General features: G+C 38.1%; 1 protein-coding gene across 2 annotated transcripts in view; it reads right to left on the reverse strand.

Moving 5' to 3' along the window:
* Nucleotides 1-11,196, reverse strand: part of rab6ba (RAB6B, member RAS oncogene family a) — a 58,419-nt gene extending 47,223 nt beyond the window's left edge. The window contains exon 1 of one of the 2 annotated variants that reach the window (XM_032571190.1): nucleotides 10,977-11,196. In XM_032571190.1, the coding sequence (XP_032427081.1) occupies nucleotides 10,977-11,046 (70 nt within the window). In that variant the 5' untranslated portion in view covers nucleotides 11,047-11,196. The remainder of the gene's footprint in view (nucleotides 1-10,976) is intronic. The other variant, XM_032571191.1, reaches the window with a different exon arrangement.
* Between the last annotated feature and the right edge of the window lie 979 nt (nucleotides 11,197-12,175).

The raw sequence follows: 12,175 nt of genomic DNA on the forward strand, positions 1-12,175 counted from the left end.
AAAAGTTTGGACACACCTTCTAATTCAATGGGTTTTCTTTATTTTCATGACTATTTATAAGGCAAGAAATCCCACTTATTAACCTGACAGGGCACACCTATGAAGTGAAAACCATTTCAGGTGACTACCTCTTGAAGCTCATCAAGAACATGCAGAGTGTGTGCAAAGCAGTAATCACAGCAAAAGGTTGCTACTTTGAAGAAACTAGAATATAAGGGGTATTTTCAGTTGTTTTACACTTTTTTGTTTAGTGCATATTTCCACATGTGTTATTCATAGTTTGATGCCTTCAGTGTGAATCTACAATGTCAATAGTCATGAAAATAAAAGAAACTCATTGAATTAAAAGGTGTGTCCAAACTTTTGGTCTGTACTGTATATAAAATAAATAAAATAAAATAAATAGGTCTGCCAGATTTTAAGTTTGGTAATTACAACCTTGGAAACATCTGCACAGGAATGATGCATTGTGCCTTCATTTTAGCTAAAGTTAATCCAGTTTGAAAGGTAGGGTGGCAAGTAGACGGCCTGCATTGAATTGCATTTAATTGATGCCAGTTAAATGCATCAATTCATAAGTCATCATCTGCTGTATTATTTTTACTGCTTACACCTATAGATCTATCTCTAACTAGAGATATTTTACATGTTCTGTTCTCAAGACGTGTTTCACATAGAAAGATTTTTGATGGTGCGCCGCCTTTATTTAATCTTTTTCTTAAACATGCGAGTTGTAAGAGTTATATGTACCATCCTGGGTACATATTAATACTCCTTTTGTTTTGTTTTATCTTTTTGAGACGCGTCAGCCTCATTTTTTAAAGAAAGAAACGTTGTGGCTGAATGATGGATGGCTGGAGATGAATCATTTTGGGCTCGACTGTAATAGTTTAGGTAACAGAGGAAGTGGAGGAGTGGTATCAATGCAATATTCAGCAGAAATACACTGATTTCATTTGTTTTGTGGCTGGTTTCTGGTTTTTAAACAGCTTTGACCTGTACTAACAGGTTTAAGCCAATTAAAAACCATAATATAAAATGATACAAGATCAGCGCTGAAAGCATTTCTGTGAATCCTTTCATGAGCGGTCATTTACCATCTATGTTTGGACAAGAGGTGCCATCACTGCGGGCGCTCACTGTAAAACGTTTTAACATTTTCAAAACAGAATTCATTTGTAAGTCAGCATTGTTTGGTTTGCTTTAGTGGATCTCCTAGTTCAAGTCAGAAAGAGTCAAAGTGCAAATAAATAATAACCAATGTGTCATTTATAATAAATGAGATATTGGTTAAGATTTTCACACTTCCTCCACTCTTTTGTCATACTGGGGCAGCGAGAAAACCAGCAGCAACCTCAATGTCATTCAATCCTAGTAGTTACTGGAAACAAGGCAAGTCAGGTGTCCCAACGGAGGCTTCCAGGTCCTTTCACTTGACCCGACTACAGAGCCAGAATCAATATATAGAGCCTATGAGTGTTTGGGTCAGAATGGCCTGACCTCCCTTTTTTTTCCTTTTGCATGGACAACACAGCTTATAACAACGATTTCTATTTCAAAAATCATCTTATCAAAGAAATTCTTGTTTAAACTTGTTTGTGATTTCAATTAGCAAAGATGATGAGTTGCTACCGTCTTTCTCTGTCAAACAGGGAACAGAAAAAAAAAAAGTAAATAAATCCTCAAGAGCGTCAGACTGACAGATCCGTGTGTTATACAATAGGATCAACGGACAGACAGGAATGCAGAACAAAGTGGATAATTTAAACTTTCAAATACGCACGGCAGACCTGGTTAAGAGTAAAAACATTCAAAATGCTGACTCAAGGCAGACTGCGCCCAGTCAACCCCAGCTTTCCTTCTGCAGATCTGCAAGAACACAAAAGGCAGCAATGTAGCCGCTGCATATGAAATGACGAATTGCTACGAGGTTCAACTCCCAGAGCTGAAGGAACGTCCAGGAGAGGAACTGTACGGGATTATGGATGATTCAAAAACACAGCAGATGTAAAAACACATTTAAAAAAAAAACAGAGGACAAAGGACTTCCTGTTTGTTGGGGGGGGGACAACAAAAAAACATGATGAGCTTTAAACAGGGGTGGGGGCACAGAAAGACAGAAATATTTCTAAAAATATCCATCTCTGATCAACTTGGACATCACTTTTGAGCACACGCAGCATCAGACCACTCCCACAGCATCTCCACCACCTGTTTCTCTGCAAGTCATCAGCTGGTGATTCATTTCTTTGCCCACAGAGTGAGATAAAACACTCCCCTCTATGCGAAGCTCAAAAGATGAATGTTCAGCCCAATGACTCCTCATTTCAGTGAGACAAATGTATTTTACAGTCATCCGTTTTAGCAAACATTCACAAAGAGTTCTAATTTAACACAAAAGAAGGAGAGCAACGCGAGTGTTGCAAAGGTTGGGTTGAGGCTGGAGGGCTCATCTGGGGAAAGGGTAAACACCGACGGAGACCTGCTGAACTAGTGAAGTGTCAGCTCTCATGCTGGGTAAATGACAGCCGTCTTCCACAGCGGGGATTTGATTCACTGAGCTGTTCTGTTTGCGCAACTGGCATTGTGCTTAAATAGGATTTGCCGTCTCTCTACTTTTGAAACATGTCGTGTTATGCAAGAAACGCATCCTCTTCTACAGCTCGTAGTTTAGACAGCTGAACACCAGGGCTAGCGATTTAAAAGTGTTGCAACACTTACATGTAAGTATCAACAGCTGAAAGTTAAAAGATTCAGGAATTTTAAGATAGTACAAACATTATGATGTATAGAATATATAGTTTCATGAGTTAATACAAATGTATTGCTTTTGTTTGTTTTGGGAGTTTTTTTTCAAATTATTTTTCTTCAGAAAAAATATAACATATGTGAAGGCATGCATTTTCAAAAGCCAGAAATGAATTGTTTGTTTTTTGGTGAAAATTTGTAAAACTTTAATGTATGAATTCTCAAAATGTTCCTGACCCGAATAAAATTATGTTTTTCAATTAGACTTTATGTGTAAGAAAATGACCATTACAAAGATGACTAAACTTAGAAATGAGTCAAGTTATAAAAATATTATGTTAAGTCAACTTCATGTAGTTATGTAAAAACTTAAATAAGATGGGGCAAGTTTTTTTTCTTTTCAAATTTCTCTTAACTGATCGTTTTTAGTTTGATATACTTGCTAGTCACGGTCAACTTAATTGAAGTTGTAGCAATACCTATTAGTATATGTTTGACAAAGTTGATACACCTTAATTGAGTCAGGAAGAGTGAGCAACTGGTTTTTTACAGTGTGCTTGTTACAAACCTGTGTTGTTATTTCCTACCTATAGAGTCTTTTCTGATTGGATAACAGGAAGGCAGAACTGAATCTACAGACGTTTCTACACATCTCTGCTTGGGCAGCAGCCACATTTTCTTCATTACGGACGGAGCTCGACAGTGAAGACATAGTCACTCCGATTGTACCACATAAATATAGCACAACCACTGCTCAGCTGAAATGTGGTTTTTAATGTGTTGTAGGTTAGCGTTCAAGCCCTACTAAAAATGAAGTGAGACCATAGCGTACTTCATGGTAATTTGAGTTAGAAAGTTTGTAAAAACAGCCGGGGAATGTGCAGCATGTCTTCAAATATTCAGACAGTCAATGAAATATACTAATTTCAATTGTTTATGTAATTATTACTTGTAGATAAAAGTTGCAAACATTACCTGAAGTTGTTTCTTGGTCAGCACAGTGTTGTTCAAAGCACTGCTGCATTTTTTTGGCTTTGTGTATTTGCTCCCGTGTGGATTTTCAAGCCAAATGTAACTTTTAAAGGGGCAGTACTTATGTATTATCCAGGCGTATAGTGGCATTTTACAGCACAATCAATAACTATGTAACCTATTACCATTGTTATAAAAATGCTGTATATGACATAGAAGAAAATTGACTCCATAATTTAACACCTTGAGATTGGGCCCGTCTCTTTAAAAACTCCTGCTCTTTCTGAAATGCCACCTTCAGGAAGTTGTCAACATCACTCCTCTATTAACCCTTTAACAACATTTTTACCAGCGTTGCTCTGAGAAGTAGCTCCTATAATGAGCTGAGCCAATGTGCAGATCCACCAGGTGATTGCTACTTGCTACTTGCTAGTCTGATGGAGCTGAGTGGGGGAGATGTTGGGGAGGGTTGCTCCAAGAGGAGGAGCTTCGTCCTCAAAGGCGGTGCTAGGTTCACCCAGGCGTTTTGCACAGCTGAATGGTTGCCATGGGAGTTTAAAGGATTTCTCAGACATGCATGTGTGTTTTTGATGAGAGAATGACAATATAACACCATGTAATGCTAAAAAAAGGTTGATTTTATTTAATACTGCCCATTTAAAATGAACAGAAAAAAATTGAACACCTGTACACATTGTTTATCTAGTGGTGTTTGTTAACAAATCGTATAAACCACAACTTCACAACACGTGAACCATTCATGAAGCATATCAGTTTTATTTGTAGAGCTTGTATGTTGGGATGAAGGGTGTAAAATCTACTGTATTACAACAGGATGGGGTATGTTACGCTAATTTCGCTGTTATTTTTTCCTGCTATAGTGAGCGTTGTGTGCTATGTTGTTTACAATTATAGCTCTTTAAGGGGCAAGTTAAGTCTGTTGTTCCAAGTCTATTCTTAAATATCAATGACATTTGAAACAATGACAATAATTTTCTCAACAAATGTATGCAATACAGTCTGCTTATGAAACTGCATGGCAAGATAGGAATTCATTTTGTACAGTTTGTTCTTTAACACATTAATTATTAAATCTTTTTATATGCATCAACAACAAACGTTTTTTTGTAGTATTTAATTCAGCAAGAAAAGATACTGTTCTAGGCTGCTTTATATTGCTTTGAAAATTGAAAGTGTAATATTTATCCCATTATGTGATGCATTTGCGATATATTGTGCAGCTCTAGTTATAATGTCATTTGCAGATCTTGGTTCTAACCTTTGGGGGACATGAAATGCATTGTGTGCACCAATCCTCAAAGGTCATACAAAATGACATATAGTCTCCTCTGCCTGGCACATAATAAACAGGGCAGATTAAAGTGATAACTTGATAAATCTGATACAGCTGGCAGAAGATCAACAACTGTATTTAATCGGGATTTGAAAGTTTATGCTGAGGCATTTCTTTTCAGAGGTGCGTCCTTAACGATACTCTCAAAGTAGTGAGGCAAACATTCAACCAGCGGCCTAGCTCTGCCTGTCACTGCTATAAAACAAGATATCTCTAGCTGCACGGTGTGAAAACATGTTCCATTTGCCAGGTTACTGGAAACTGGATAGTCATACTACAAAAAACACACAGACACAAGATGGGAAGTTGCATTTAGGCGTAAAGTGAAAGTTTCCCAGTTATCTTTTGACAACTAAATGATGGTTGAGGAAAGTTACTGAGATAAAGGCTGGACTTTGTCAAGGTAAGGTTCACAAATAATTTTAAACAGAATACATGCAAGAGTTTGCTTTAGCAATAACTTTCAGTCTTCAAACAAATGAAACACCAAAGTTTGAATCTTTCAGCAGAAGCTCACAAGACACGTTTCCAATGCAAATGTGCGCAAAATTTTGTCAATATTCCACTGTCGAAAGAACACAATTTTGCAATTGCAGAGCATCTTTAAATAAAAATACAATTAAAATCACACATGAATAACTTTGTTCAGGGGATAAATCATTAAAAAACATGCTGCGCCGTCATCCTCCAACTACGTCCTGTTGTCTTCTTCGTGTTTTGCTCCAGTGGCAACATCCAGTTGTTGATCAAGTGACTCGTCTGATGCGTAAAAAGTATTTCCAATGCAGTTTTGACAAAAAGAAAAACTAATTTCAATGTGGCCAAATAAAAAAAAAACTCATTCTAGTGCCAAAACATTTTATCAAAAAATATGAGTTTTTTCAGAATTGGCACGTTTCCATTAAGCAAATTTATATTTGAAAGGTCAAACTGCGCAATTACACGGTCAATGGAAACGCAGCCACTGTTGTGATAGTGAGCCATGTCTGCTCAGAGCCTCTGCAGAGAGAAGAGGCAGGATATCTGTGTTTCTACAGTGCTGATTATAAAGTTGTGCAACAACTTGAGGAAATAAAAATCAGTCCGTTTGTATTGATTTTGACCCAAATAAAATTCCTTTTGTTAAAACAGATTATATTGATTATTTTAAAAACTGTACTAAACCACTTTTCAGAAATGTTTTGCGTTAAACAAGTCGTTGCCTACAACAAGCTAACATTACAGCTAGCCTACGTTTTAGTATATTTAGATACACAAGTACTTTATTTTTTTGCATTTTCTGTGCATGTAAATGAGCGCTGCTGATATGCACCGATTGTATTTGCAATTGTGGTTTTTAGAGCTTTAGTAAGGGAAATGAGTTTGCAGCTCCCTGGCCAGGAAAACCAAAACTCAGTTTCATTTTGCTCAGAAATGCTGCTTCCTGCAGTCTAAGTGATTGATGCCTTAGCAGCAAGCAGCTAAAGCCTGCTATGAAGCTTACAGATCTGGTGAGTCAGCACAATTTTGAAACCAGCACTTTGTGTATGTGCAATGGCAATCTTTGTGCAGTCAAAGATGGTAGATGGCATTTTGATTCAAGCAGCAGAAGCTCACAACAGCAATATATCCACCGCACCACACATTTATTTTCCATCTGTTTATCTGAAGGGAGATGAAGCTTGAAGGCAGGGGGATTACATCCAAACAACCGGCCGGTGTTTCTGCTGGGGGGTTGACGGCCAATATCAGCTACCCAGAAAGCTCTGATCAGTAATCGGAGGTGTGCTAACAATGACTTAGTTGCTTGCATTCAGGGTGGAGAAATAGCCGACTAGCTTGTTTAAAGCCTCTTTAGCCGTGTTGAGGAAAATCTTTAGCCTAAAGTCTTTGTAGAGGGAGAGTAGGAAACAACCAGAGAAGTAGGCAGGAGTTAGGACTTCCTGACAGCTCATTTAACACTCTGCCTGCTTCCACCTACTTACTCCGGAGCCCCTCTCTTTCTGACGTTAGCTCATTCTTTTATGGAGGAAAAAAAAAAAAAAAAAAAGCAGGACATCGTGCTAGCTTTCCCTTTATAGATGCTCCGTTCAGAGACTTCAGCATCGCTGAACCAGAACCCTTCACAGGGAAAAAACAGGAGGCCTTTTCTTCAATTCGCTCTCACACATCCATTCCTAACACACACTCCAGTCCAGGCGTGCGCGTGTTAATAAATGACACCAGCAGAGCTGACTGGATTCACGCCCGCCAGCTGCAGACATGTCGGAGACACACAGAGACGCGGCGCTGTCTGGACGGTTGACAAACAGTCTCCACAAGCCGATAACACCGGTGGCTGGGAGGGAGATTTCAGTGCACACACTGGATGAGCCTCTGGAGTTCAACAGCTCAAACCATTTTTAGACCATATAGAATGACGCCAACCTCATGAAGCCAAGCAAACCTCCAAAAGGTTCAACTAGCTTAAAAAATTAAAATACAAAATCTTCTCAGTACATTTTCTTAACTACCTGGCAATGGAGTAAGTAGTTTAAAACATAAGTTTAAAATACTTTCCCTTATGGATCCAAAATTACAATACTCTAACGGAGTATTAGGGCCATACAGAAAAAATAAAATAAAATTCAGACAATTAAGTCATAATATTATGAGAATAAACTCGTACAAGGTTTCCCCTAGAAACCTTGCGAAGCCCGGTGGTTGGGCAGTCATTCATCCAGCGCCCCGTCATGTTTATGAGTTAAAAAATGTTTAAAGTTGACAGGAAATTTTAAAATATCACTTGATAATTATGTGTTGTTGAAAGATTGGAAGATTAATACCTGAACACCAACTATAAAGTCTTAAAAAAATTGAAACATTTAAAAAAGACTTAAATAAATAAGTAATGTTATTACTTATTTACTTGTGCCTGGTGGCCCAGCAGGCTTATAATACACTGGGGGAAAAGCTGTCATACAAGAAGAAAGTCATAGTATTATGAGAATAAAGTCATAATATTACAGGAATAAAGTCAAAATAAAACAAGAACAAAGTCCATATTACAAGCATAAAGTCATATTATGAGAATAAAATTAAAATAATCCAAGAAATCATAATAACACAAGAATAAAGTCATAATACTTTGTTCCCAAAGTATTATGACTTAAGAATAAAAATCATAATTTATTAGAATAAAGTCATAATACCATGACTTTAATGTTATAATTTTATTGTATTTATTTATATTTATTTTATTTTATTTATCATTTCTGCCTGTAGCCATCAGGCTTTACAATGCCCAAGTCTGTGCTAATTGATTACATTTTTTTCTTCGCTCATTTATAGGTTATTTATTTATTAATATAATGCATGCGATTCCTTGCTATTTCTTTGTTTACATCTAGTCATTTTCAACTTATCACTCTTGGGTACATATATATTTTACAAACTTTGTATTTATTACCTAAGATGGAGTAGCTTTCATCAAATAAGCAATTTCCCCTTGGGATCAATAAAGTATATTCTATTCTACTTTCTTAGTACACATAGGGTGTGAGATAGAACACAGTTCATTGCAAAGGCTGAAACACTGACTTATGTCATCCTTTCACAATAAATGTACTGGTGAGGAGACAGCGCCTTGCGGCCGCATCTTCTGCTACCAGTTGCTTAAGTGAGTTGAGTTCAAGATGTAACATTAAAATTTTTTTTTTTTTAAAACACACCTTTCCTTCTGTGTGCCTTTAGGCAGGAAGTGTTTGTGCAGAACTTCCTGATGGAGAAATTTCTCATGACAACACTTTTCACATCATTACAGCATCGTCTGTGCAAAGTTAATTTAACACGATTACTTAAATTATTAGGGTCAAAATAATAGCAGATGTAGGTGGTGGAAGTCCATACAGTTTACAACAAATGGAACCCAGTTATTTTATTATTTCACACACATACTTAATTATAATTATAATTTTATAATTCCAGTCATCCTGAAAGCTTTCCAAGTTGGCAATAAGCTGGAAGTAAACATTCGTTTACAACAGGGACGCACGATATATCACCATCAAAATCGATATTAGTAGATGTTAGTCATTTTTTGAACATATCAGTATCAGTCCGATAAGTATGGATTATAAAATTCCTTTCACTACTCTATGTTGGTCTATGATTCCAATGAAGTACCGCATACTGAAGTCTGCGCTTGTAGCAAGACAAGATGTGAAAAAGTTCAACCACCTCCAATATTTGGAGAAATAAACCGTAGTAGAATTATTGATTCCAATAAAAGTTGGTCTTATCCATCAAAAGAAAACTCTTTGAACTGAAAAACCCTGGGAACGTTTTACTTGTACTTGTGCTTTTCTTCTACGGATTCCAAATTCAAAAATTGTTTTGTGGTATTTTTATTTAATCTACTAAACGGGAGAAAAGTGTTGCAGATAAATAAGCATCTATGTGCAACACATAAGAGACGGACTGACATCCAGTCTCTTATGTAGCCAATTTGCAACAGGAAAAGCATAAATTGTATTTCTATAAATACTGACACTCCACAGTAGAGATGTCCAACTTCAGTCCTCAAGAGCCAGGGTCCTGAAAATGTCATATTACCGCCTAGTTCAACACACCAGAAACAAATAATTGCTTCATTACTCAGCCTCTGCAGAACTTTATCACATACTGAGGAGGTAGTTCAGTCAATAATTCAGCTCTGGTGGAGAAGGAACAAATCTAAGATGTCTCTGGAGAACCAGGGTTGGATAGTCCTAGTCCAGATTATAACTAATTTAGCCAGCCTTGCATTAATTAAACAAATAATTACCTAATTCTCTCTGGTACCAGCAGCCTGTCTATTCCATGCGGAGAGGTTAAGAAATGTTCACTGTTCTGTAATAATTAATCTGCCTGACAAATTTACCACTCTTCAGATAATATACAATCCACAGATTGAACATTTATTTAATAAAAATGCATGGCCCCCTGTAATGTACGATCAATAGAAAAGACTTGAGCACTGAGCCATGACTAATGGGGTTCAGTTAGCTGCTTAAGACCTCAGAAATAGACCATATTAAAAAAAAAAAAAAAAGAAACAGACGTGCCCTGCTATGGCTGAATTAAAACCTGGAGATTTGGATTTTGGCGTTCCTGCCCAGCTCAAGTGTAATCTTGTGGAAAACAATTTCGTTGCCTTAGAAAATGAGACGCTGTTGGTTGTCTGAGGGTGTGGACATGTAAAGCTCAGGATGGAGTGCAGAGCTCAGAAAAAGACACGGATGAATCAGAGAGAGAGAGAGAGAGTTGCAAAAGGTGTGACTGTTCTGCTCATCATTCAGTGCTTCATGCACCAACATGTACATCAGAAAGCGGGTCAGCGTTCAAAAACATAGTTACTTGGTCAGTCTGGAACAATACCAAGGACAAAGGTTGCAGCCATACAAGTTATCTCACCGCCGCTGACAACCTGGGTGTGTCTCCACACAGGAATATCGGAATCAGTAAAAAAAAAAGAAACAAACAACTTGTATCATCCACAGCAGCGTCACACCCCACGCTGTTTTCAGCCTCTCTTCACTCTACAAACCATGACTAGTGATGGTGCTCCGGGTCGTTATTTAACTGATATATCACCGCATCTCCAGTCCTTTATAAACTTCAACCAAGCAGGCAACGCTGCGCCTCAGACCGCTGCGTGTTTCCATTAAAGTGACGCCCTAATTCCCACACACTCACTCTCTAACAAACTGGGAAGCACGTATTTCACCGCTGAAGTCCGTCTCCTACTCTGGCTCCCATCCCTTAACCCCCACAGAGACGCCCCGCGGCCACGGCAGCTAGCTAAATGTCCGTGAACTTGCCGTCTGACCAGCAGGTGCAGCGAGTTCACTTGACAAACAACCGAGCACGAACTTCTTCTGGCGTGAATAAAAGCATTTCTTACCGCTCTGCTCCCCGAGGAAGACGAGTTTGAATTTTCTTAGAGGGTTCCCAAAGTCATTACCCACGGACATTTTGAGGAGGAGGACGAGGGGGGCCGACCACGGACGCCGGAGGACAGAATGACAGGACTTCGGTGCTCGGTTGGTGAAGATGCTCGACGGAATGGGGCGGCGATTTTACGGCTTCGAGTCTTCGTGATGGGCACGAGCCGCTGATGCTGCACCGCCCGCTCCGTGACGCTAGGGGGGAGTGTTTAGGCGGGCCCACGCGCATGCGCATTTTCACACGACTGACAGCCCTGAAAATAAAATGACGTCATGTGTAATGGAGAGTAGCGAGATGGCGATTTAATGTAGATAAGACGAACTTTTATGGATGTAACAGGAGGGAAACGGAATAAATACTAGGAAACAAAAACAAACCATTTTGAGAATCGGAAAGTTGGCACCCCAAGATACATTTCAAGCGCTCTCAAAGTTTACACACCCGTGTTAAAATGTCGGGTTCTACTGAATCTAATTAAACTTAAATAGAGTTAAGTTGTTTAAGATTGGCTCATTTGATTTGCTTGGTAAAAGCATAACCTACAGGGATGTTTCCAGTAATAAAAGTATTTGCCCTCTCACAAATGTATAATCTTTTAATCCAATGATTCACAACATAAAATAAATTTCCATACCAGACAAAGGCAACCTTACTAAATAAAAATGCAGTTTTACATATGATTTTCATTCATTATAGGGAAAAATCTATCCAACCTTTGCTCCATCAATATGTTCTGATGATTGCTTAGAGCCAGGGGAATGGAAGCATCACATTAATGGCTATTAAATACAGTTATTTGTTGTATTCACTGATCTTTGTATATAGAGAACAGAAAAAATAGAGGAAAAAAGTACTTTACACAAACAATTTTTCACAAACAAGATCTTCACTTCTACAGTTCAGAGCTATTTGAATGGGCGGGGTCTCATCAAAGGCCCCTTTATTTTTGTCACAATGTAAGCTGGCACTTTTTCTGAATCTGTAAAAAAAATGTCAGGGTAAACTTGTGTTTATTAAGCATGGGAATTTTCTTTTCCCATGCAAAAGAAAATTTGCATGGGATAAATATTTCCTTATTTTGAACAGTTATCTTCATGTCTCTGACCAGCTTCCCTGTTGAAGAAACTCATTCCCACAGCATGATGCAGCCACCAC

Source organism: Xiphophorus hellerii, chromosome 9 (assembly GCF_003331165.1).
Source record: "Xiphophorus hellerii strain 12219 chromosome 9, Xiphophorus_hellerii-4.1, whole genome shotgun sequence".
Lineage (NCBI taxonomy): Eukaryota > Metazoa > Chordata > Actinopteri > Cyprinodontiformes > Poeciliidae > Xiphophorus > Xiphophorus hellerii.